Here is a 25605-nt window from a genome sequence, read left to right as displayed (position 1 = left end):
CCATACAGAAATGGTTTGTCGAGATCGCTATGGAAGAACTTGAGTGGCCTGCACAGAGCCCTGACCTCAACCCCATCGAACATCTTTGGGATGAATTGTTATGCCGACTGCGAGCCGGGCCTAATCGCCCAACATCAGCGACCGACCTCACTAACGCTCGTGGCTGAATGAAAGTAAGTCCCCACAGCAATGTTCCAACATCTAGTGGAAAGCCTTCCCAGAAGAGTGGAGGCTGTTGTAGCAGCAAAGGGGGGGGCACCAACTCCATATTAATGCCCGTGATTTTTGAATGAGACGTTGGACGAGCAGGTGTCCACATACTTTGTCATGTAGTGTATGACATAGCCAATGACTATACACCGAGTATACCAAACATTAGGAACACCTTCCTAACATTGAGTTGCGTGCGTAAGCCCTGATCAGCATGTAAGTTATAGCCAGATGAGAGTTGGTCTCCAGCGCTAGCTAAGGCTACTTTTAAACCTGGAAAACACCATTTTCAACAGCGCATTTGAAGAAAAAAATGATTGCCTAGCAAATTACATTGGTTGTCACTCAACTAGTAAAGCCTAATATTGCGCAGGACACTTCAAACATTCGAATGCTGAAGGTGACAACCAGATGTGCCCGATCAGGAACAGGCCTTCCTCTCATTGGTCAGCGCGTGAGGCGGCACACAACTCGCAGTTTGACTATGCTACTAATACTGGGGTTGCTCGGCATGCAAAATTACTTGTAGATCAGTGACATGCTTAGTTCCACACTGAAGGAGAGGACACAGTTGTCACAAAATTTGATATTTTCAGAAGGTAGAAAGAAAGTAATGAGTAAGACATTTGTGAACTGGCGATTTGGGACTTAATAGATTTTCTGACAGATGCATGCTACATTTGGAGCGGTTTGGGCTCCTGCGGACCGATACACTCATATCTTAAACATTCGAACTGGGGACCGATGCGTATCGGTGGATCGTTAGATCCCTAGTGACAACGGTTGGTTGTCACTGTTATTTAAGTGATAGTTTGACTGTCATGTCCATGTATTGGTGTGGCCAGCAACTTTTATCCCTCTCCCCCGAATTATCGGTGCCATTTGAGAAAGAAAATGACAATTGCATTCTAAGTCCTGCAACCTCCAGCGTGGATGACAAAATCAACAGTACCAAAATAAAGATATTGCTCTGTTTAAGCAAATGATCATGTCATCTTGTTGACTAGACTTTTATACTAACATCACCCAATCGGAGGTAAAAACGATGTTTAATTCCCCCCAATTCAATGTGGTCAAAACACCAGCTTGTGTAATGTAGTAGCACATACTGTACACATCATGAAAGCAGCGGAATATACATGAATTAGATATGGCAAAACAATTAAATAGCTTAATTTCCTATCCTAAATGAAGGTAAGAATTGTTCAATAATCAGATCTCACTAGTTTAACCACTTTTTTTTTTTATTAAAAAAAATGCTCCCAAGCACAATTTAACCAGGCACTCTAGACTGGATGGTCCATAGGGTATGTGCAGCAGGTTGAACGTTTGATGTCTCTAATCGGAGGTAAGAATGAGCAGATCAGTCCGGACACATGGAGAAAGCACGGATCAGGAGAAAAGATGAGTGGGTGATCCGTTAAACAGGACTCTGATAGAGGGCTAGTAAGTCTTAGCCATAAATAGACTTACTCGTCCTGTCTGAGTCCTCTAAAAGGTTATCCGAGTCCTGTAAAGGTTACCTCAGGAAGCCAGACAGATCGGAGTCTACCTCCAGCGCTCTCAGATGACCTCAAACAGGTCTGTTCATTGAGCAGCTAGCTAGCGTTACTGCTCCTACTGCCCCTGCACGGAACCAAGACAAAGACTAACTTCCAACCACTGGTTTCTATGGCAACTCGTCTCAGCAAGCCTTTTTGAGGGCTATTTATGGGCCTCTTTACAATGTAGTGAATCTTATGAAAGAGAGTCATTCAAAGTCAGAGGGGTATGCAGTTCCTGGGGGGCCTGGTGGGGCCAGGGGAGGGGCGTAGGGCAGTGCTGAAGTTAATGGACTATCACCTTCTCTAGAGGGGTAAAAGCTACAGTAACACACCATAGAGGAGTGAACAGATGGAGGTCTGGCTCACACATGAACAGAACATCTCACTAGTCCTCAACTCTACTACTGGCTCGGTGTACTGCACTAACGATCTTCCGGTTCCTCCTGCTATCCTAGTAGGTTTTTCCAAAAATGTGAATATTTGTAGTTACTTTTTAAGTTAATATATGCAGTCAACTTGTGCAACATGTTAAGATATGAAGCAGATTGCGTTCTTCACATTATGAAGCTTACCGTAGTTCCCCAGAACAGTTAAGCCAGTGTTTGTAAATAGCACAACGGGAGAAAGCGGGAGCTGGTGAGTCCACGAGTCTCTGTTGTGCATATGAGGTGATGAAGTCATACTTGTATGCCATTACTATTAAATGTTTGCCAACAGATATCTTATACCGGCTTTCTGCCGTGTTTGAGAAGCTAAAGAGCTCTGGATGAGTTATTTTTTCCCTGTGCTTCCCACTAACGTTTTCCCCCTCTGTTCTTCCTCCTCTCCCCTCCGTGTACACATGCTGCTCTTCCGTCAGAAAAGCATGAATCACAACTTTGTGCAACTGAAAAATCTCACACTTTCGCTTGTAAATGTCCACACTCACCGAAAAATGACATTCAGTAGCTACTAGCTATGCCTGTACTACTTTATTAGCTGGAGTTGTCGGTCTTTGCAATTAGTATATGTTCATTTTTGTTAGTTAGCATTCAGCTATCGTCTATGCGAGTTCGCTATTACTTGTGTAATTTGGGGGTATTCTGGTAATAGAGGCCCAATGGGCTTACCTTGCATTTTTTGCCACCCCCTTGTGTGCTACACCAGCAATACCGTAAATCCCGGGATACCGCCCAAACCTCATCCCTAGGTCAGGTTACTAAAGGTCTTTCTCATCCAGACTAATGCACATACAAAGAGCCATTGCTTCCCTTCCCCTGAGTGTCAGTTATAAACACACACCTCAGGAGTAGCCACTCGATGACCCAAACAAATTTTCCCTTTACGGCCTGTTCACTGGGCTGCAGTGTGAGGGCTCCTGGGAATTGCAGTCCTTGGCTTTTTCTCCTGGAGTCTGGACAAAGCAAGGGCCCATGAGGCAGCCATGTGCAGGTCTAAACCAGGGACTAGGCTACATTCAGAATTCACTTTAAGAGAGGGGGGAAAAAATCCATAAAAAAATTCAACACAAGGAAGTACAACTAAGACGTTGCTGAGGCAGGAGCATTTAGTAGTAAGCTACAGATTAGTCATCAAAAAGAAACCAGTTTGCCAAGAAGGGGGTCTGGGTTTATGGAAGACCATACGGTTTTGATAAAGCTGTGAGCGGCTCTGTGTGTGTGTGTGTGTGTGTGTAGGTGCGATGCATTGTAGTGAAGTTGCCATCTTACATGAGCACGCGTGTGCATGGACCGTGTGAGTGCATGTGCGTGTCTAGCCTTTACCTGGCTGGTTGGCCCCATTCCAGCGGTGGAGGCTGGTTCTGGGTGGCTGGGGGAATCACATGGTCTGTCTGGCTAAAGCAGCAGAACTGAGAACAGAACCCTCTATGCCTGTGCCAGTTCATACACTGAGTGGGCTTAAAGACTCTCTCTCATAGGAAAGAGCCCACTCACATTACACAGGAGAAAGAGGGGGAGGGAGGAAGCATGATCAAAAGACAGAAGAGCGGGAGTAGAGGAAGGTGGGGGGGGGGGGGGGGGGGGGGGGGGGGGGGGTCGAGAAGAGAAACTGAGAAAGGAGTGTCAGTGTGATGGTGATGCTTCTGACAGAACCTCCACTCCAACAGGAGCCAGAAACACACAGCGACACGTTGAGACGGGGCCCCAGCAGGCTTGTTGGCCAGGACTAATATAATGTAGCAGAAACAGCTGGGGGAGCCAGAAGGACAAGCAAACAGAAATCTGTTCACTTTATATCCCTGCCTGCAGTGAGGCGCGCAAGAGCAGTACACTACAAGTTCTCCCAGTAATTCACCAGGGATCTTCCACTGGGCCAGTTTGGCCACGCAAAGACCATGCAGTCACTAAAAGCAATGAATCAAAAACTCCTCCACTTTTATCTGTCTATTTTCCTCTTCTCCCAGTCCATCTTGCTCTGGCTGAGGCATGTTAAACGGGCTGCGTCGTGCTGCTCCAGGCTGAAGGAGATGAGGCTGGGATTTTGTGTTTGGTGAGTAGAGGAGCAGGCTTTAAGAGCGGCCCCGAGAGGCTCAACATCCGCACATTAACTCCTCTCTCAAGTTCACATCTCCCCTCTCTGAAGGGCTTGTTTTCTGCTCAGCCTCCCTCTCGTTCACCATTTCTCCCACAGATGTCAGCCTTTGGGCCCACTCTGGAACCACAGAGTTCAGAGGGAAGTCAGCGTTAAAATCTCATGTTTCCATCCATGAGTTTTCTGCCTATTCAGGGGAAAATGCAAGAGAGAACATAGGAATCTTCAATCTCCTAATCGAGAATGAGCTCTGACAGAGGCTTTAGAATAAATAAAGTGAGATTGGGACTAACTCAGAGATTACTTTACGAAATGTCATAGTTATCGGTGTATCTAGTGCCGCTCGGTGTGAGCTGAATACTAAGTGCCAGAACTCTCCACTACCGCTCAGCTCCTAGAAGGAAGCGGGTGCAGCATGGTTGTCGGTAGGCTTTTGTTCCAGTCAAGTCAATCAGTTAAACTGAGGCAGAGCCAGCTGTTCCTGTCCTGCTGAGTCAGACTGGACTGATTTGGCCTTGGCCGTGGTAGTGGCACTGGGAGGGTTAATTGTTTAACAGAGGACTGGATCATCTGCTAGGCAGACAGCAGCACCGCAGGACCTGAATTAGCAGCGTTTAGACAAGAGGAACACACCAACAGAGTTGAAACTACACAGTCAATTTACATGGGCTGTGATTGGGCCCTGATGGGCCTTGACCAATGGCCAGTGTTAAGACTTTAGGTTGTGGGTTGATCCTGGCAGTTTCAGACCACTGGCCTTTAGGCCTGAGCTTGGCCTTTCGGGCCTCAGACCTGTGGGCATCAGCCTTTGGGGACAGAAAGGAAACAGTGGGCAGCTAAACGGTTGTTTGCATTGGCTGGTATTTGGACATCTCTACAGTGGACAAACAAAGCAGTTCGGCAAAGGACCAGTATACAAATGCTGCATCTGTTCCCCCTTTCAAAGACCATCACAGCTATGTCCATCATTCACCATTCTGTGAGAAAGCGCACGTTTGTGTGTGTGTAATCCAGTATGGGAGTGTGTTGTGTGCAGTGTTCTCCCAAAACACCCACAGCTTAGATCGAACGGCTAGCATTTCTTCTCCTCTGATGAATGCTGGCAGAGCTCTAGAGCCACGGAGCTAGAGAGAGCCAGGGACAACGGACTGGCTGCTCTACGCTCGTTTTCCCCCCCATATTTTGGCAGACCTGAGCTAGACTATTAGAGTCAGCCCGTTGTGAACTCCACCAGCTTATGCAACCCCCTTACTAGACCTGACCCCTGTCCTGTCTACCAAGACCTTGACTGAGTCTCTGCACCTGAAGCAACACATCYAATCACAGCAACGTAAGCAAAAAAAATWAAAATGGTTTTGTTTGTCTGTACAAACAGAACTCAGAGGCCAGAGCCTCTGCAGAGCAGCTGGACTTCATCAGCTTATCAGACTGAGGGTGTCAGGGCAGACTAATAACAGGCAGGCAGGGGCTTATGTTCTGGTCTGCCTGGTGGTGAGAAGGGAAGGGACTGGGAGGGAGGAAAGAGCTTATGGGAGGGAGGGGCTGTGTGTTTCTGGCTCCAGAGGACAGGCTGTGAGATACAGTAGGAGCTAACGAGGGACGCACACTGCTATTATCAGCAGCTCAGAGCCCAGCTCACACAATATCAATACACCTGGACTGTGACATCAGACTCCAACACGGTTTGCCACTGTGCACTGACCGCATCTGCATGGTTACAGAGCAGAGACACCTGGGTCTCACTGCGCCTGTGTGGGTGTGATTTTATATCAGCCATGAGTGCACCCCAATGACGACGTTCAAATCCACTGGATCAGTGTGGGAGTCACCCAGATAAACAAACTAAAACAGACATGCTTGTCTCCGGGGCTCCCGAAGTAMGTCGGTCAGCCCGCCAGGGAGGAAGACGTGCGTGACATTACTTAGGTGTGCCCAGGTAGATTGTTTCTAGTCAGGGTGGCGGGAGAGAGCAAGAGAGAGGAGAGAGCGTGTGTGAAACAGAATAACCAACAAGTAGAGCCTTCCCTCGGTCCTCAACAGCGCTCCTCTTTTCTATTCAAACCAACTTGAATAATTAAAATCACACACTGTCAGCAGGAGGCCCCACACATGAAGAGTGAGAACACTTGATATCTCCTTCACTGCCTCCCTCACACGGGATGTCCACACACACACTCCGTGGCTCTGTGTGAAATAGATTCAGTATCGAAGAATCATACAACTGTAGTGGTATGTGCTGAGAGAACTGGTGGGAGGTGATCAAATGATGCAACAATTGGCTGATGAAGAGCAGCTGAGAGATCCACTGGTTTCCATTCACAGCGGTATCCAATGGTATCCCCTCTCTCCATACTCAGAACACTGGGACTGGATGTGAATAAATACAATCTATTCTAGGAGACACAAGGCATCAGTAACAAGTATCAGACAGGCCAAGGGTCAGCGCTCCAGTGGGACCAGCAGAGGAACAGTCTGGTAAAGTTAAAACATACTGCAGCGGGTGTGTGTGTGACAAGGCGCCGAAAGGAGACAGGTCAGAGGTTAAGAGAGTAGCCTTCTAAATTACACATTCCCCTTGGCCAACATCAACCTGAAACCCAGAGCTCCCACCAGCAGCAGCTTCATAGGGCCCTCTCTATCACTCAATCACCGCTTCAGTAACAAACAATATACACTGACCATTATACCCACTTCTAACAATCTCCCATACACACAGTTTCCCAGGCTCTTTAGCTCTGTGCTTCTCACCAAYGGCTTTGATTCCTGACCCTCAGAAGAGAAGTGTTTCTATGGCCACCCACCCACAGACAGACAGAGAGAGAGAAAGGGGAGAGAGGTGGCTGTACTGTAATCCCATTTCTATAGTCCTTGTTATAGCCCATATACATAATCATCCATAATCACCCATAAGCACATCAAGCCCCACCACATCCCCTGGTCTCAGTGCCTGGCTGGCTCCCCTGTGCCCCTCTGATGGGGAGAGGGATGTCACTCAGGGGACAAATGCAGATTAACTGTGCCCCTGGGCCCCATAGCACAAACTTGAAACTTTATCGGCACACTGCAGATAAACAAACACAGGGCTCTGATTTCCCTTGCAAGAAGGAAAGGGATCTGAAAGGAGAGTCAGAGAAAAGTGAGTGGAGGGGGTAGAGGAAGCCTGCATGTGTGGCTGCCTTCCTTCTAGGGCTGGGCGATATAATCCAATTCATTTGAATGCATGTTTTTGCTCGATATTCCAAATGCCTGTAACGAGTGGGTGTCTTTTTGGTCTCGTCTCTTTCACTCTTCTGTGCAGTGCGCACCTTCCCATCTACACCAGAGATGTGTAATGACAAGATGCACGTCTCCACCCTAACAATGGGAGTGGGAGTCGTTGTCCCAAGGGCGGGCGACAAGTTTAGGTCCAAAATAAGCCCATAGAAACACATCAGGCTTATTTGGGACTGTTTTTAGCGCAATTGAAACCTCTCGCTTGGCCTCTTCCTCTATGGTTTACACACACACCAAGCCCCTCCCTCTGACACTCAAGTCAACAAAGTTGAGAGATCACATATTCCTCTGACAAGCGGTTTCAACTCACTACTTGCATTTGAGGTTTGGTCCAACAGAATGAGACACATGGAGACATTATTTTACTGTAATAGAGGAGAACATAACCTTTCTAACGATACCCTTTTCATGTCTCAACTATTCAAAATTGCGAGCAGAGCGGACACTACTAAAACGTGTGTACCAATTAACACAGATTCTGGGAAATTAATGCTCAGTTCGACCGGCGCGCCATTGCGGCACCGCGAGTAGCATTTTAACCAAATACTGTTATACTAGCTGTCTAGTCTTTTATAAAATGTGCAGTAAGCATAAAACAATTACATAAGGAATAGGAAACTCGTTCTCATTCTGAGAAATAAGGTAGATCACTTGATTTCATCATCTGAACAAAGTGGACAGGTTAGCATGCTGTTCAAACAGTTGGAGATGGACAGAAGGGTGTGTTGATAACAATTCAACTGTTCTACCTTGTTAGCTAGCAAGTAGATCCAAGTTGACTAAACTTGAAAAATAAAGAATACCTGCCTACTTCCTCACTAGCTCGTGCTTAAGAGATTGTTTATGAGACCGGTGTTAATTTTCTATAAAGACTGCTACAAGAAGTTAATCATTATTAGTGAATGTGCATTATGCATGGTTCTGGTTACATTTTTAACAAAAAAGGAATTTTAAAATAGACAGACTTGAGAGATCAGTGATTGCAAAAGAAAAGCAGGTTGGACTATTTTGATAATCATTATTGGGTATTATGGCTGTGGAAGGCTTATATTTAGCCGAGGTATATCTTCACAAGCCCTGAATTTATCCGATTACTGCTGACTGGTCGAGATATCGTGAATCGCCCATAGGTTTGAAAGGAAATGAGTTATGATTTGCAGGCCATATCACCCAGCTCTACCTACTTCCTATCTCTCCTTTCCAGAAGATGGACCACACATCTGTATGCAAAACCTCAAAGGTGAGGCACACACACCTTCCACAGTGGGAGTAATGGGCAAGGGGTCAGAGGTCAATCAACTGAAAAAGAAACTCCCACCAAATCATGACTCAACCCTGGGGATGGGAACTGGACACTTAACATGACGGCCAGCAAATGGTCAACCGATCACAGACCAARAACACCACAAGGTCAGAGGTCAAGCTGCTCTGTTAAAGCTGTGGAGTTACAGGGCCAGAGGGACTAGAGGAATTGAGATGGCGCACCACTATGTGATTGATTTCAAACATCTGACACACAGTCAAACATTAATTTCACTGACTAACCGACCWAAGTTCAGGGCGAATATGGGGTTATGATCCACTAGGGTTGCAAAATCCCGGGAACTTTCAACAAATTCCCTGGTTTTCTCAAATCCTGCTTTAAGATTTCACAGTAGGCTTGGACGATTTATACCATATACTCAGAGAGGGGTTGTTGGGGGCACCCGGGGGCTGCTGTGCCACTGCTTTTCACTATAAGAAATCTAAGAAGTACCAAATAAATGATATCCAGCTCAGGGCTCCAGCTTTGCATTTGGTTTGCTAACTTGCTAATTAAGTGGCTAGATGTCAATACCAAGCTTCTTGGTTACAGCAGAGACATTCTAGTTGGAGTACAAGTCTCTTTCGCTAACATTCCACTCCTTGCCACTTCTTGTCATTGCCAAAGACAGGCCTTTCTGCCATCTTCAAAAATGTATTATATCATTAATGAGAGAGGAGAACCGAGGAGTTGATCCTGATTCGATTTAACCCTCACAGCCATCCTCCAATCACAGCAGAACACGTTGGTATCCAGTTGCTAAGCAACCGTTTGTTTGTCCAGACGAAACCAGTCTGCCCAAAGTTGCTAGCTCACATGCTGCAAATCCCAATCACAGAACCTCTGCTTTGATTTTAAGCCTCACAATACAACAACGTGCCTAGTTAGCTGCACGTTGAGACTGCCGAAAGGCCAGACTCCCTCGTGGGCACTTCTGGTAATACCGTATACCCTGGTATGGTACAGAAACGGTATGAAAATCTGGATACCGCCCAACTCCAATTCCCAGAATCAATTTCTGGACAACCAGGGAATTTCTTGAAAGTTCCCYGAACTTTGCAACCCTATGATCAACCCAAGGCTGCATAGCCAGGCGCCTGCTGTTGTGTGTTTGAGACACTTGCGCCATGAGTTTGTTAGTATATAAAACCACACACACAGTCACTCTGGAGACCCAGTAGATGGAAGAGAGTTTGGTTGGTCATCACAGGTGTGTCAGCACTGCATTAAAATAGAGGTCAGACAACAACCCCCCCCCAACCTCATGCTGACAGAGCTGTTGGGGGTATGGGGCGCATGTGGATGGGGGCCTGGGGGGCATGTGGAGGGGGGCCTGGGGTTGGCAAATGCTGAGTTTAGGCCACCCAGAGTCTAGTGCTTACACAGAGACCAACATTCCTACCACACCTTCACAGACAACAGAACAAACACATACACACTGAATTGTGACTGTTTACAGTCTATAAAATTACAGTTGTTTTAGTAACGCCAATGATTACAAGAAAAATMTCCCTTTAAGCCTTACATTACATGATGAAAGTAAAGATGGCCTGTCTGTCAGGACAGGAGGCAGATGCTGCAGGTGACTCTGCCCTGGGGGCAACAGCTGCTCTGGCGCCTGCCTCCTCGTCTGCCTGCCTCCCATTTTGCCCGCCCGCCTCCCCGTCTGCCTGCCTGATTCTTAACACACACTGCTAAAGCCATATTAATGTACAGCCACCGTATATCATACCAGAGCATAACCTAAAGTTCAAACAGCTACCAAACTTCACTACAGACACGAACAACAAGCACAAAAGCAGAAGCTGAGTGTGTGAGCTTGCCGTTTGGACGAGACCAGACAGGCCCAGTGTTTAGGAAAACAGAGATGTTGACCACCTGTGGCATTCCATACACACACTAAGCTCTGTCTGAACACACGCACAGCTTCTCAGGTCTGTCTGGGGAGGCAGATAAAAAGATCAGACATACATTAACACAGACACACCGTTCTGTCCGGGYAGACAGACCTACATACACCTTACATTTCTGAGCTGAAAACATTCTTTGAATGACGTAAACCTCAGAGAGGGACAGTCCCATAGCATAGCCAGCACTGGCAACGTACACCCAGACATAATGCCCTGATTCCGAGCATACATACACAGTGAAGTGTTTGCTAGTGCCAGAATGTGAGCAGTGCTGTCTCACTGGCCAATCAATCTCAGTCTAATCTCATGAACCCTTTAACATGGAGAGAGACAGGCTACAGCCACGAGGAGGAGGGGGGGGGGGGGCAGAAGACGCTACTTAGCAGAAAGGATGGGCACCCCAGAGACGTGAAAGAAGAGATGGTGATGGTTTCACAAAGAAGGACATTAGGTGGATAATCAAAACCGCAGACAATAATACTACCTGCTCCCTCTGGACTTCCATGGGAAATACAGAGGAGAAGAGAGATAGGCAATGTGAGAAAAATGAGGAGGAAGGAGAGAGAACGACAGAGGGAAAAGTATAGGGCCTGTTCATCTGTTCCCAGTGGAGGTGTAAGTATGCGTTTGCCAGTGTGTGGGCAGAGTCAGGGTGTAATGAGGTGGTTCCATCACACAGGCCGAAGTGAGCCAGACAGCCAGCAGAAAACACCGCCAACAACAATATGACGTCATCAAAGAGGGCCAGCAGCAGCAGGACTCAGACGCAAGGAGGAGCACTGGAATTGAATGAGACACTTATACCAGGACAAAACAGTAAACAACATTATTCCTCACCATTAAAAAAAAAAACAAGTACAAAACAAAAAGATAAAACGCACTTATAAGCACTGACTGTTCAAAACTCGTTCACTCATGGCTCCCTCGTCTCTCTGCAGCAGACATATAGTGAGCAATATGTTTGGAACATCAAATCGCAATAGAGAATGGCAATAGAGTAGAATTGTGAGAATCGTAATACATATCGTATCGGCACCTAACTAACGTGATAATAGGTCTCCGGCAATTACKAGCCCTAGAAAGAGAGGGAAGCAGCCATGAGTTCTACTAACGCATCATTACTACAGAGGAAACAACGGCCTAATTCTAGCCCCGAGCTTCAGCTAGACAGGAGAGGATACTGCTGCATCTCTCCCCTCAACGCACACACGCTAGCGTGCCCACACGACAGGAGGTCCAGCTCACACAACTCTCCTCCGGCGTCGTTAATTCAACATTTGCCGTCGAGCAGGATGTCAGACAACCTCCTCTACAAAATGTACGCYCTGGGTTTCACACAAAGCTAACGTCCCATCAAAAGTGGCAATGTGATAATGACACCAGCTGTGGACCAATTTCAGATACACTGATTCATTCTACTAAATCAGTTTTCAGTTTGAAGACACTTGGCCAATCGTCCACACATCTATAGCAATCCATTGCTGACAAAATATTATGTTTTAAAACCAGCCTAAGCTTTCAGTAGAATAACAATTTCTCTAAGACTAAAATGCAAATGAAAGACATCCAGGGGGAGGGACCTCTCCCCCTCTGTGTTAATGAGCAGGTTATTTTAATCCGTCTCTGCTGGCTCCGACCCCACACAGCCACGACCCCTGAGCCTGACCCCTGACTTCCACTTACAACGGCTTTTACCCACATCACATGATAATGATCATCTCATCCAAACCTGTGGGAGGATGGAAAACTACTGTGTTGTTCTAGTATGACTCAACAACAAAGCCAGGAGGACAGAACATCCCAGTAATCGGAGAGCCATAGAGCTAACCTGACTCATCAGTGATGAGGTCCCCTCCACAGTCACACAGCCTTTCCCTGAGGCTGCCTGCTCAACTCCTTTATTCCCCATTATTCAGAGACATGCCAGGGCCACGGTGTCACACCACTGGTGACTTCTGTTACATTGTGACAGGCCAGGGTCAAGGAAGGGGAGGGACCATTGACCCTTTTACAATTAACACCTTTCCCATAGCATTCCTTCCTTACCCTTTGTCTGCCACCTCAGCATCCCCCCCCCCCCCCCCCAAAAAAAACACAGCCCTCCCCCAAGTCCCTCCTGACACCCATGTCAGTCAGTCAGATCAGAGGGAGAGCAGAAACAAAACCCTGTATGCATCTGTCGGTCAGGCTCCACCCTCCTCCCTCAAGTCCATTCTCTGGGCCAGATAAGAATTAGAGGGGAAGGCAGGGCTGGACAGGAGCGCCAAGCTGAAGGGGCCAGTTCAAAGAACGAGAGACGCACAACAACTGAAGGAGAGACTGAGACAACAGGAGAGAGGGGTCAGTGTGGGTGATGGAGGACGAGTCCAATAGGAGAGGGAGCGAGGTAGTCAGTGTGGTGTTGTGGAGGACTGAGTCCAATAAGAGAGAGGAGCGATAGAGTCAGTGTGGTGTTGTGGAGGACCGAGTCCAATAGGAGAGAGGGAGCGAAGAGTCAGTGTGGGTGATGGAGGACCGAGTCCAATAGGAGAGAGGGAGTCAGTGTGGGGTGATGGAGGACCGAGTCCAATAGGAGAGAGGGAGTCGTGTGGGTGATGGAGGACCGAGTCCAATAGGAGAGAGGGAGTCAGTGTGGGGTGATGGAGGACCGAGTCCAATAGGAGAGAGGAGTCAGTGTGGGTGATGGAGGACCGAGTCCAATAGGAGAGAGGGAGTCAGTGTGGGGTGATGGAGGACCGAGTCCAATAGGAGAGAGGGAGTCAGTGTGGGGTGATGGAGGACCGAGTCCAATAGGAGAGAGGGAGTCAGTGTGGGGTGATGGAGGACCGAGTCCAATAGGAGAGAGGGAGTCAGTGTTGGGGTTGATGGAGGACCGAGTCCAATAGGAGAGAGGGAGTCAGTGTGGGGTGATGGAGGACCGAGTCCAATAGGAGAGAGGGAGTCAGTGTGGGGTGGTGGAGGACTGAGTTCAATATGAGGAGAACCAAGTGGGGGCAGCGAGGCGAAGGGTCCCTGAGGAGTCGACCAGCACTCCTTGACTCACTGGGCAGGGAGGGAGGGAGGGATAAAACTGTTCTAGCACCCAGCCAGGCTTTGATCTCTGCCTTTCATGTTTTGACATATTCCACCTGCATTACCCTCCCCTCTCCCATTCAMCTCTCTCTCTCTCTACAGTAAGATGCCTTGGGAGGGAGCAGAACAGACTTCACAAAGACAACATGCTACAGCAGAGAAATGATGCTGAACGTGCTTTGAAGACACTTGGTAATACGCACATTGCCTTCGGAAAGTTCAGACCCCTTGACTTTAAAACATTTTTTTTTGTTACAGCCTTATTCTAAAATTGATTAAATAAAAAATAAATCCTCAGCAATCTACACACAATACCCCATAATGACAAAGCAAAACAGAAATACCTTATTTACATAAGATTTGCTATGAGACTTGAAATTGAGTTCAGGTGCATCCTGTTTCCATTGATCATCCTTGAGATGTTTCTACAACTTGATTGGAGTTCACCTGTGGTAAATTCAATTGATTGGACATGATTTGGAAAGGCACACACCTGTCTATATAAGGTCCCACATTTGACAGTGCATGTCTGAGCAAAAACCAAGCCATGAAGTCAAAGGAATTGTCCGTAGAGCTCCGAGACAGGATTGTGTCGAGGCACAGATCTGGGGAAGGGTACCAACAAAATAGAAGATTGGAACCACTAAGACTCTTCATAGAGCTGCCCGCCCGGTCAAACTAAGCAGTAGGGGGAGAAGGGCCTTGGTCAGGGAGGTGACCAAGAACCCGATGGTCACGTTGACAGAGTTCCTCTGTGGAGATGGGAGAACCTTCCAGAAGGACAAACATCTCTGCAGCACTCCACCAATCAGGCCWWWATGGTAGAGGGGCCAGACGGAAGACACTCAGTAAAAGGTATATGACAGCCCACTTGGAGTTTGCCAAAAGGCACCTAAAGAATCTCAGACCATGAGAAACAAGATTCTCTGGTCTGATGAAACCAAGATTGAACTCTTTGGCCTGAATGCCAAGGGTCATGTCTGGAGGAAGCCTGGCACCAWCCCTATTGTGAAGCATGGTGGTGGCAGAATTATGCTGTGGGGATGTCTTCCAGCGGTAGGGACTGGGAGACTAGTCAGGATTGAGGCAAAGATGAACAGAGAAAAGTACAGAGAGATCCTTGATGAGAACATGCTCCAGAGCTCTCAGGACCTCAGACTGGGGCAAACGTTCACCTTCCAACAGGACAACAACCCTAAGCACACAGCCAAGACAATGCAGGAGGGGCTTCGGGACAAGTCTCAATGTCCTCGAGTGGCCCAACCAAAACCCCAACTCAAACAGCCCTGGAGAGACCTGAAAATAGCTGTGCAGCAACACTCCCCATCCAACCTGACAGAGCTTGAAAGGATCTGCAGAGACAAATGGGAGAAACTCCCCAAATACAGGTGTGCCAAGCTTGTAGCGTCATACCAAAGAAGACTCGAGGCTGTAATCACTGCCAAAGGTGCTTCAACACAATACTGAGTAAAGGGTCTGAATACTTATGTAATAAAGTATTAGCAAACATTTGAAAGAACCTGTTTTTACTTTGCTATTATGTGGTATTGTGTGTAGCTTGATGAGGGGGGGAAAAACAAATTTAAATCAATTTTAGAACAAGGCTATAACCTTACCAAAATGTGGAAAAAGCGAAGGAGTCTGGATAATTTCCCAGTATTGTGTAGTGTGTGGGTGTGCGTGCGTGCGTTCATGCGTTACGCGGTTGTTTAGGCTAAACATGATAGCTCAGGGCATTGCGAGTTCCATCCCCTTACTGAGGGGATCATATAAACCTCAAAAGGACCATATAATGGAGCAGTCACAAGTATGACTAGCTCTTATCTCCAATAAACAGGCTTTTCAAAAGAGGGAAGTTCCAACAGGCCCAGCTTGAAATGGGCTGAATTTTGAAGTGATACTGCAGTAAATGAGGCAGCTCAACCAGCATTAGGTAGTTTCACCCAGCGGAGATGGGATCTCTATACCTGAACGGTTAAAACAGACACAGTAACAGAACATTCCACTGACTACATACAACCTGTCCATTGACCCAGCTTCTTCACTGAGTATTATTGAATGAGGTACAATACACCAAACACAACTTGTCAATACCTAAATACTGAGTGAAGCCAGCTCATACAATACCTAGGCTAAACATTACAGATTGTCTGTTACAGTACATGCAGTAATCTTATGTTGCATCACTGGTAGGCCATTTCATATGACATGAGTGATAGAATGCCGTGCCAGTAAGCATTGTACTTACCATTTTCCCAGATTATTCCATTTAAAAAGAAAATAATGCTAGTTCTTGTTGGCGGGTGAGAAAGAGCAGATGAGCAGATGCCATGACAACTACAGCACCAAAGTATTCACACCCCTTGACTTATTCCACATTTTGTTGTGTTACAGCCGGAGTTCAAAATTTAAATAGATTTCTTTCCCACCCATCTACACACAACACCCCATAATGACAAAGTGAAAATTTTTGCAAATGTATCTCATTTATACTTGTATTCACACCCGAGACAATACTTTGTAGAAGCACCTTCGGCGACGATTACAGCTGTGAGTCTTTCTGGGTAAGTCCCTAAGAGCTTTCCACACCTGGATTGTGCAACATTAGCCTATTACAAAAAAAGTTCATACCCACAAAAAATATTATTTCTCTCAAATTTGTTTACATCCCTGTAATGAGCATTTCTCATTTGCCAAGATAATCCATCCACTTGACAGGTTTGGCATATCAAGAAGTGGATTAAATGATCATTACACAGGTGCATCTTGTGCTGGGGACAATAAAAGGATACTAAAATGTGCAGTTTTGTCATACAACAATGCCACAGATGTCTCAAGTTGAGAGTGCAATTGGCATGCTGACTGCAGAAATGTCCACCAGAGCAGTTGCCAGAGAATTTAATGTTAATTTATCTACCATAAGCCGCCTACAACGTTGTTTTAGAGAATTTGGCAGTACGTCCAACTGGCCTCACAATCGCAGACCACGTGTATAGCGTTGTGTGGGCGAGTGGTTTGCTGATGTCAACGGTGTGAACAGAGTGCCCCATGGTGGCAGTGGGGTTATGGTATGGGCAGGCATAAGCTAAGGACAACAAACACAACTGCTTTTTATCAGTGGCTATTTGAATGCACAGAGATACCGTGACGAGATGCTGAGGCCCATTGTCGTGCCATTCATCRGCACCCATCACCTCATGTTTCAACATGATAATGCACAGCCCCATGTTGCAAGGATCTGTACACAATTCCTGGAAGATGAAAATGTCCCAATTATTCCATGGCCTGCACCAGACATGTCACCCGTTGAGCATGTTTGGGATGCTCTGGATCGACAAGTAGAACAGAATGTTACAGTTCCCACCAATATCCAGCAACTTTGTATAGCCATTAAAGAGCGGGACAACATTCCACAGGCCACAATCAACAGCCAACTATGCGAAGGAGACGTGTCACGCTGCATGAGAAAAATGGTGGTCACACCAGATACCGACTGGTTCTGACACATGCCCCTACCTTTTTAAAATAAAAAGTATCTGTGACCAACAATCTATAGATTAGGGCCTAATTAAATGTATTTCAATTGACCAATTTCCTTATATGAACTGTAACTCAGTAAAATCTTTGAAATTGTTGCATGTTGCATTTATATTTTTGGTCAGTATAGATTTAAGTCAAAACAATAACTCGGCCACTCATGAACATTCACTCTCTTCTTGGTAAGCAACTCCAGTGTAGATTTGGCCTTGTGTTTTAGGTTATTTTTATGCTGAAAGGTGAATTCCTCTCCCAGTGTCTGGTGGAATGCAGAGTGAACCAGATTTTCCTCTAGGATTTTGCCTGTGCTTAGCTCCATTACGTAAATTTTTTATCCTGAAAAAAAAATCCCAGTCCTTAATGATTACAAGCATACCCATAACATGATGCAGCCACCACTATGCTTGAAAATATGAAGAGTGGTACTCAGTAATGTAGTGTGTTGGAATTACCCCAAACATAACACTGTAATCAGAACAAAAACGGTACAGGCTTCTTTTTCCTCTGTCAATTAGGTCAGTATTCTGGAGTAACTACAATGGTGTTGATCCAACCTCAGTTTAACGGCTGTGATAGAAAAACTATGTGACTGTTTTAAAGTCACCATTGGCCTCGAGGTGAAATCCCTCTGCAGTTTCCTTCCTCTCTGGCAACTGAGTTAGGAAGGATGCCTGTATCTTTGTAGTGACTGGGTAAATTGATACACCATCCAAAATGTAATTAATAACTTCACCATGCTCAAAGGGATATTCAATGTTTGCCTTTTTCTTTACCCATCTACCAATAGGTGCCCTTCTATGGAAGGCATTGGAAAACCTACCTGGTCTATGTGGTTTAATCGGTGTTTGAAATGCACTGCTCGACTGAAGGACCTTACAGATAATTGTATGTGTGGGGTACAGAGATGAGGTAGTCATAAAATATACAAAACATTCACACAGAGTGAGTCCATGCAACGTATGTGACTTGTTAAGCAAATGTTTACTCCTGAACTTATTTATGCTTGCCATAACAAAGGGGTTGAATACTTGACTCATGACATCTCAGCTTTTCATTTGTAAAAATTGCAAAAAACACAATTCCACTTTGTCACTTGCCTACACACTACCCCATAATGTCAATCTAAATGTATCCATTTCAAATTCAGGCTGTAACACAACAAAAAGTGGAAAAAGTCAAGGGGTGTGAATACCTTCTGAAGGCACCATCTGAAAAGAACATCATGGACTGGTTTCATGCTACATATGATCCCAAATATCCACCTAACATAACCAAACACGTCAACCAGTCTTCTCCCTGTGGCTCCTAAGGATAAGAGGGAAGAACATAATTCTGCTTACTCTCGTCAGTGGAGACTAGAGGTCGACCGACTAAAATCGGAATGGCCGATTAAATTAGGGCCGATTTCAAGTTTACATAAATCGGAAATCGGTATTTTTGGACACCGATTTTTTTTACGCCTTTATTTAACTGGGCAAGTCAGTTAAGAACACATTCTTATTTTCAATGACGGCCTAGGAACGGTGAGTTAACTGCCTTGTTCATGGGCAGAACGACAGATTTTTACCTTGTCAGCTAGGGGATTCAATCTTGCAACCATACGGTTAACTAGTCCAACGCTCTAACCACCTGCTTTACATTGCACTCCACGAGGAGCCTGCCTGTTATGCGAATGCAGTAAGAAGCCAAGGTAAGTTGCTAGCTAGCATTAAACTTTTCTTATAAAAAACAATCAATCAATCAATTATAATCACTAGTTAACTACACACGGTTGATGATATTACTAGTTTATCTAGCGTGTCCTGCGTTGCATACAATCGATGCGGTGCGCATTCGCGAAACAGGACTGTTGTTGCTCCAACGTGTACCTAACCATAAACAGCAATGCCTTTCTTAAAATCAATACACAAGTACATATTTTTAAACATGCATATTTAGTTAATATTGCCTGCTAACATGAATTTCTTTTAAATAGGACAATTGTGTCACTTCTCTTGCAACAGAGTCAGGGTATATGCAGCAGTTTGGGCCGCCTGGCTCGTTGCGAACTGTGTGAAGACTATTTCTTCCTAACAAAGACAACCACCTTCGCCAAACGGGGGATGATTTAACAAAGGCGCATTTGCGAAAAAAGCACAATCGTTGCACGACTGTACTTAACCATAAACATCAATGCCTTTCTTAAAATCAATACACAGAAGTATATATTTTTAAACCTGCATATTTAGCTAAAAGAAATCCAGGTTAGCAGGCAATATTAACCAGGTGAAATTGTGTCACTTCTCTTGAGTTCATTGCACGCAGAGTCAGGGTACATGCAACAGTTTGGGCCGTCTGCCTTGTTGCGAACTAATTTGCCAGAATTTTACGTAATTATGACATAACATTGAAGGGTGTGCAATGTAACAGGAATATTTAGACTTATGGATGCCACCCGTTAGATAAAATACGGAACGGTTCCGTATTTCACTGAAAGAATAAACGTTTTGTTTTCGAGATTATAGTTTCCAGATTTGACCATATTAATGACCTAAGGCTCGTATTTCTGTGTGTTATGTTATAATTAAGTCTATGATTTGATATTTGATAGAGCAGTCTGAGCGGTGGTAGGCAGCAGCAGGCTCGTAAGCATTCATTCAAACAGCACTTTTGTGCGTTTTGCCAGCAGCTCTTCGCAACGCTTCAAGCATTGCGGTGTTTATGACTTCAAGCCTATCAACTCCTGAGATTAGGCTGGTGTAACCGATGTGAAATGGCTAGCTAGTTAGCGGGGTGCGCACTAATAGCGTTTCAAACGTCACTCGCTCTGCGACTTGGAGTAGTTGTTCCCCTTGCTCTGCATGGGTAACGCTGCTTCGAGGGTGGCTGTTGTCGATGTGTCCCTGGTTCGAGCCCAGGTAGGAACGAGGAGAGGGACGGAAGCTATACTGTTACACTGGCAATACTAAAGTGCCTATAAGAACATCCAATAGTCAAAGGTATATGAAATACAAATCGTATAGAGAGAAATAGTCCTATAATAACTACAACCTAAAACTTCTTACCAGGGAATATTGAAGACTCATGTTAAAAGGAACCACCAGCTTTCATATGTTCTCATGTTCTGAGTAAGGAACTTAAACGTTAGCTTTCTTACATGGCACATATTGCACTTTTACTTTCTTCTCCAACACTTTGTTTTTACATTATTTAAACCAAATTGAACATGTTTCATTATTTATTTGAGGCTTAATATAATACATCAATAAAATCAATTAAGTTAAAATAAGTGTTCATTCAGTATTGTTGTAATTGTCATTATTACAAATAAAAAACATATTTTTTATTTTATATATTTTTAAAAATCGGTATCGGTGTTGAAAAATCATAATCGGTTGACCTCTAGTGGAGACGGTTCTCTCAGCTGCATAACTTGGCCATCAGAGCACCAAGCTGGTTGTCGGAGAGCTAATAGGATTCTAGCACTTACCTCTGGCTCTGCATCACCCCTGATGACTATCTCTCTGTGCTGCACAGTAACTGTCAGTCCTAACAAACACCTGCATCACCTTCATTCCAAAACCCTCACAACAACATGGACCTGACACACATATGTTCCAATCTAACGAATGGTTCAACAACAGTTCAATATGAACCTCATGACACTATTGTACTTAGCAGCCAGGAGGACGGAAACATTTGTTGGCTCAACTGTCATCTGCTCAGTAGTCCCTGTTGTATTCAGCACTGGGCTGTTAGTCAGCTGGCCAGCTGTAGGATCACTATGATAACTGTTCATCTGGGCCAAAGATTAGAGCCAGTAATGCAACATGCTGCTATTTAATCCCTGCAGATTTGCTCTGATTTGTTTCAGCCCTGGCTCAAACTATGAGAAACCACATACATGCTCACTCATCCATATTTAACAACCCCCTGAAAGTGGACTACTTACCCTCACTGGGGTGCTCTTTGCCTGGCCTCTCTGGGGCTGTGCTCCTGGAGCGCCTGAGTCTCTGGGCCCGTTGCCCTGCATCCTGACTCCAGCTGTGCCGTTGGTGCAGACTCCAGCTACAGGGCCCGCCCTGCGGGGTCTCTGTTTGATGCCATCCAACAGCCGAACCAGGAGGATATTGCTGGGCAGCTCGTCCACAGCACACTCCACCAGCGTACGGCACTCTGGGCATCGCAGCTCTGCCCGGGAGCTCAGGATGCCCTGAAGGCAGCGCCTGCAGAATGTGTGCTGGCAAGGGAGGACCTTGGCTGTGGCATCCAGCCGCTCCAAACACACTGGGCATTCCAGCAAGTCCAACAGCACTGATTCATCCATGCTTTCTGCCTCCACCTCTGAGCTTTGCTTCTACTTCAGTGGGACAAGCATGATGGTAGTGTTGGTTAGGGGTTGTGTTTAGGAAGCCATTTCCGTGCTGAATGTCACGTCACTCCCATGCCGCAGCTATGGCCATAGCGCCTGCAGCAGCTGTAGTATGGGGGTAAATCCTTTGTTATTCCACATATAAAAAGATTACATGGCAACAGTCTGATTCCTGCATATAACGGGGTGCTATTATGCTAGGTATTGCTACTATAATGTACGGAATGTAGCAAAGTTCAAGACTGTTACATTCCAAAGTTCTCTGTCATCATGCCAGTCACATCCAAAGGTAAAAGAAACACAGAATGCCTTCACCTCGTCTTCTAAAGTGGTACAGATACGTTCGATCGCATTCTCCCCATTTATACCAGTCAATATATCCTGATAAAATATTTTTCACAACAAAACATTTACCGTTTGTTGACTGGAGAACGCAACATAAAATATTAATTTGGGAGAATGTAATTTAATTCACAGACGTGCATTATTAGATTAAAGACCATTTGAAACCCTGGCAAGAGATGTTGACACGTTCTAGCGGTGGGATTACATACACTACAACCGCGCAAAACTCAAAACTTGTGTGCATTTCTGTGTCCAGAACTAACCGGGAGGAAAGCGTATCTGTGCCAATGAATGTTATAAGAAAGAGCTGTGATGGCCATAATCCCTGAATGTAACAAACTACATAGGTACAATTGAAAGAAATATAACGACCTTGTGCGACACAATACGACCACTTCGTAGAACGCAAGATTTGGGATCACAATGGTTACGTTATGAAAAGAACGTTCACAACAAATGACTTTTAGAAAATAAGAAAAACAACAATTTCTTGCGTAACTTTGCTACAATGTCACACAGTACGAAATAGACATTAGTTAAAGCCACAACTAGCTAAGAGTCGGTCATAAGAAAAAAGTTAAGTGCGTCCCATAGGATTATGTATGATAACCGAGGTTAGCTTGTTCGCTACTTGTCTGGCTAGCTAGGTTAGTTTGTTGAGAAACAACAGTGTCAAAACGAGGGAGGGATTTTAAAGTTAGTTGTAGCTGTGTGATTACTAGTTATTAGTGTGTAAACCAATACAAATGATTAAATAATGCCATTGAATCACCTACCATTTTGTGTATTATATGTTTGAAGTTAGAAAAACAATCGCCCTTGAAAACATAAATCTTACCTCAAAGTCGGGCCTCTTCCACCTCTCCTTTCCAAACAATTTCTCTCTCCGACTTGGATAGCGAATGAGCGATTTGGGAAATAGCCTATTTGGCGGGTAATATAGTTTTCACCCTCTATTCTGCTCCACGGAGAGAAAATCTTTACACGACATTTTATTCTGCACTGTCCTAGTCCAAGAGAGCATGTATCTAAACCGGGAAATTCACGGTTTTGGAAAGACCGACGGGAGTAACAAACTCCAGCTGCCGTATCCGATTCCGAACCCCATGATGAATTAGATTGATTCTATGGAAGACGCCGAAGCTACTTCACCGAGGCGGGAGGGCGTGATGGGATGTCAGTCAATATGTAACAGATAGTCTATTTCACACATACTCAAAATATGTTTAACAATACTCCCTGTGATATTATTTATTCAATTCATMAAACAATTTACATTTTATCGATAATTCATCCTGATTGGCTACTGTATTTGAAACCCRTAGCGGACAACCCTTCTTTGTAATACTGTTAGATTGTTATGGACGCCCGCAACAATAATAAGCCCTATGGTAGACGGTAGTAGTAGTAAAACCTTCCCATGGAAYAGAATCATGTATTTGAAGAGATCAAAAATAACCAACATTTCACAAAAACAGTCTATTTTTGCTTCCCTCTCAGAACAACCACTATAACATCTGTATTATCCACATGACTGCTCAAAGGTTAGATTTGTGTCAGCTTGCAGAAAGTATGTGCACATGGTGCAAGTATGGTGAAAAAAAATATATCATGGCATTGTGGTTCTTTATCTCAGTACCATCGCTCACCCCCTTATCTTCCTCCATTCCGACACCACGGCACTGCCCTCCATTCCCTCCATTCCAAGTTCAGCCCTAAACTTCCCTACAATATTGATCAAAGTAGCCGATTTCATGTCATAAAGGGATCAATGATTGGTGTACGCCATTCTTCACTGGAATGTTAATATAAATGTATCATATGTGAATATTTTTAAGATGTGTAACAGGCTGATATACAGAGGATATGCCAGGCATTCTGAGCAGCCAGACACTGAGATAGACCTCTTTTCCATCCCTGTCTCCATTCCTCTTCCACTGAGAATCAGAGCAACCCTTCATTTACACCTCCATTTATCTGCAGTAAACAACATCTTTCCATGTGTGTTTGTCTCTAGTAAACAGTGTGTTTATGTGTGAGAGAGAAAGAGGGTGAGATGAAACCCTTTCAGAGGGTGCTGCTCTTATTAATAGAATCCATCAGGGACTGCCATTTCCCCGACAAGTCCCATAACCTGGGGGTCTTATGGGTCTTCCCATAAATTAAGGGGCCAATGTCTGACATCAGGGTCAACATTTAAAAATGGTTTGAGATACATTTAAATATTATTTTCTTGCAACTTCACATGCGTAGTTACAGGAATAAAAGTATAGGTAGGCACAATGAGACCATAACTCAACCAAGCAACAACAAAACATTTACATGTCATTCAAAATGTCATAAGAAACATGAAAACTGCATGTTTCTTTCTCATGCCTAGTGGCCAGGTCTTTTTGTGCTTTAGTCAACTTCTCTATCATTTATAGCCATGCTAAACATTCCTGAAGAATAAAAAAGACAAACAACAGCATTTCTATATGTTTTAATAGTTTATAATAATAATATAATATAATACAATGGGTTAAGTCAACAAAATCATAGACAATAATAATAATAATAATGGAAAGTTTTAAGTTCCTCGGTGTACATGTCACCGACAAACTGAAATGGTCCACGCACACAGACAGTGTGGTGAAGAAGGTGCAACAGCGCCTCTTCAACCTCAGGAGGCTGAAAAAATGTGACTTGTCGCCGAAAACCCTCACTAACTTTTACAGGTGCACAATTGAGAGAATCCTGTCGGGCTGTATCACCGCCTGGTACGGTAACCGCACCGCCCACAACAGCAGGGCTKTCCAGAGGGTGATTCGGTCTGCACAACGCATCACCGGGGGCAAACTACCTGCCCCCCAGGACACCTACAACACCCGATGTCACAGGAAGGCAAAAAAGATAAGCAAGGACAATAACCACCCGAGCCACTACCTGTTCACCCTGCTTTCATCCAGAAGGCGAGGTCAGTACAGGTGCATCAAAGCTGGGACAGAGAGATTGAAAAACYGCTTRTTTCTCAAGGCCATCAGATTGTTTAACAGCCACCACTAGCACAGAGAAGTGTCTGCCTACCTACAGACTTGATATCATTGGCCACTTTAATAAATGGAACACTAGTCACTTTAATAATGCCACTTTAAGAATGTTTACATATCTCCCATTACTCATCTTATATGTATATACTGTATCCTTCACTATCTATTATTTACTTTGTATTGCATCTTAGCCGCCCTGTCACTGCTCATCCACATATTTTATACTTAAATATTCTCATCCCATTCCTTTACTAGATTGTGTGTATTAGGTTTTGTTGTGGAATTTGTTAGATATTAGGTTTCGTTGTGGAATTGTTAGATATTACCTATTAGATACTGCTCCACTGTCGGATCTAGAAGCATAAGCATTTCGCTACACTCACAATAACATCTGCTAACCATGTGTATGTGACCAATAAAATTTGATTTGATTTGATCTGATTAATAACCAATAATGAAATCATTAAAATCAGTAAAATCTTCAAGCATTGTGTGTGTG

The 25605-nt window shown here is 44.8% G+C and overlaps 1 protein-coding gene across 2 annotated transcripts in view; it reads right to left on the bottom strand.

Moving 5' to 3' along the window:
• LOC111972298 (E3 ubiquitin-protein ligase SH3RF1-like) overlaps window positions 1–23252 on the bottom strand; it is a 52329-nt gene extending 29077 nt beyond the window's left edge. For both annotated transcript variants that reach the window (XR_002878414.1, XM_023999261.1), the window contains exons 1-2: window positions 22916–23252; window positions 21313–21837 (exon numbers count right to left, since the gene is read on the bottom strand). Coding sequence is in view for 1 of the 2 variants with exons in the window: in XM_023999261.1 (XP_023855029.1) it covers window positions 21313–21687 (375 nt within the window). In the remaining variant the exon portion in view is untranslated. The remainder of the gene's footprint in view (window positions 1–21312; window positions 21838–22915) is intronic.
• Between the last annotated feature and the right edge of the window lie 2353 nt (window positions 23253–25605).

Source organism: Salvelinus sp. IW2-2015, linkage group LG13 (genome assembly GCF_002910315.2).
Source record: "Salvelinus sp. IW2-2015 linkage group LG13, ASM291031v2, whole genome shotgun sequence".
Classification (NCBI taxonomy): Eukaryota; Metazoa; Chordata; class Actinopteri; order Salmoniformes; family Salmonidae; genus Salvelinus; species Salvelinus sp. IW2-2015.
The sequence above is the reverse complement of the archived record's forward strand: the minus strand, read 5'-3'. Positions and strand labels throughout refer to the sequence as shown.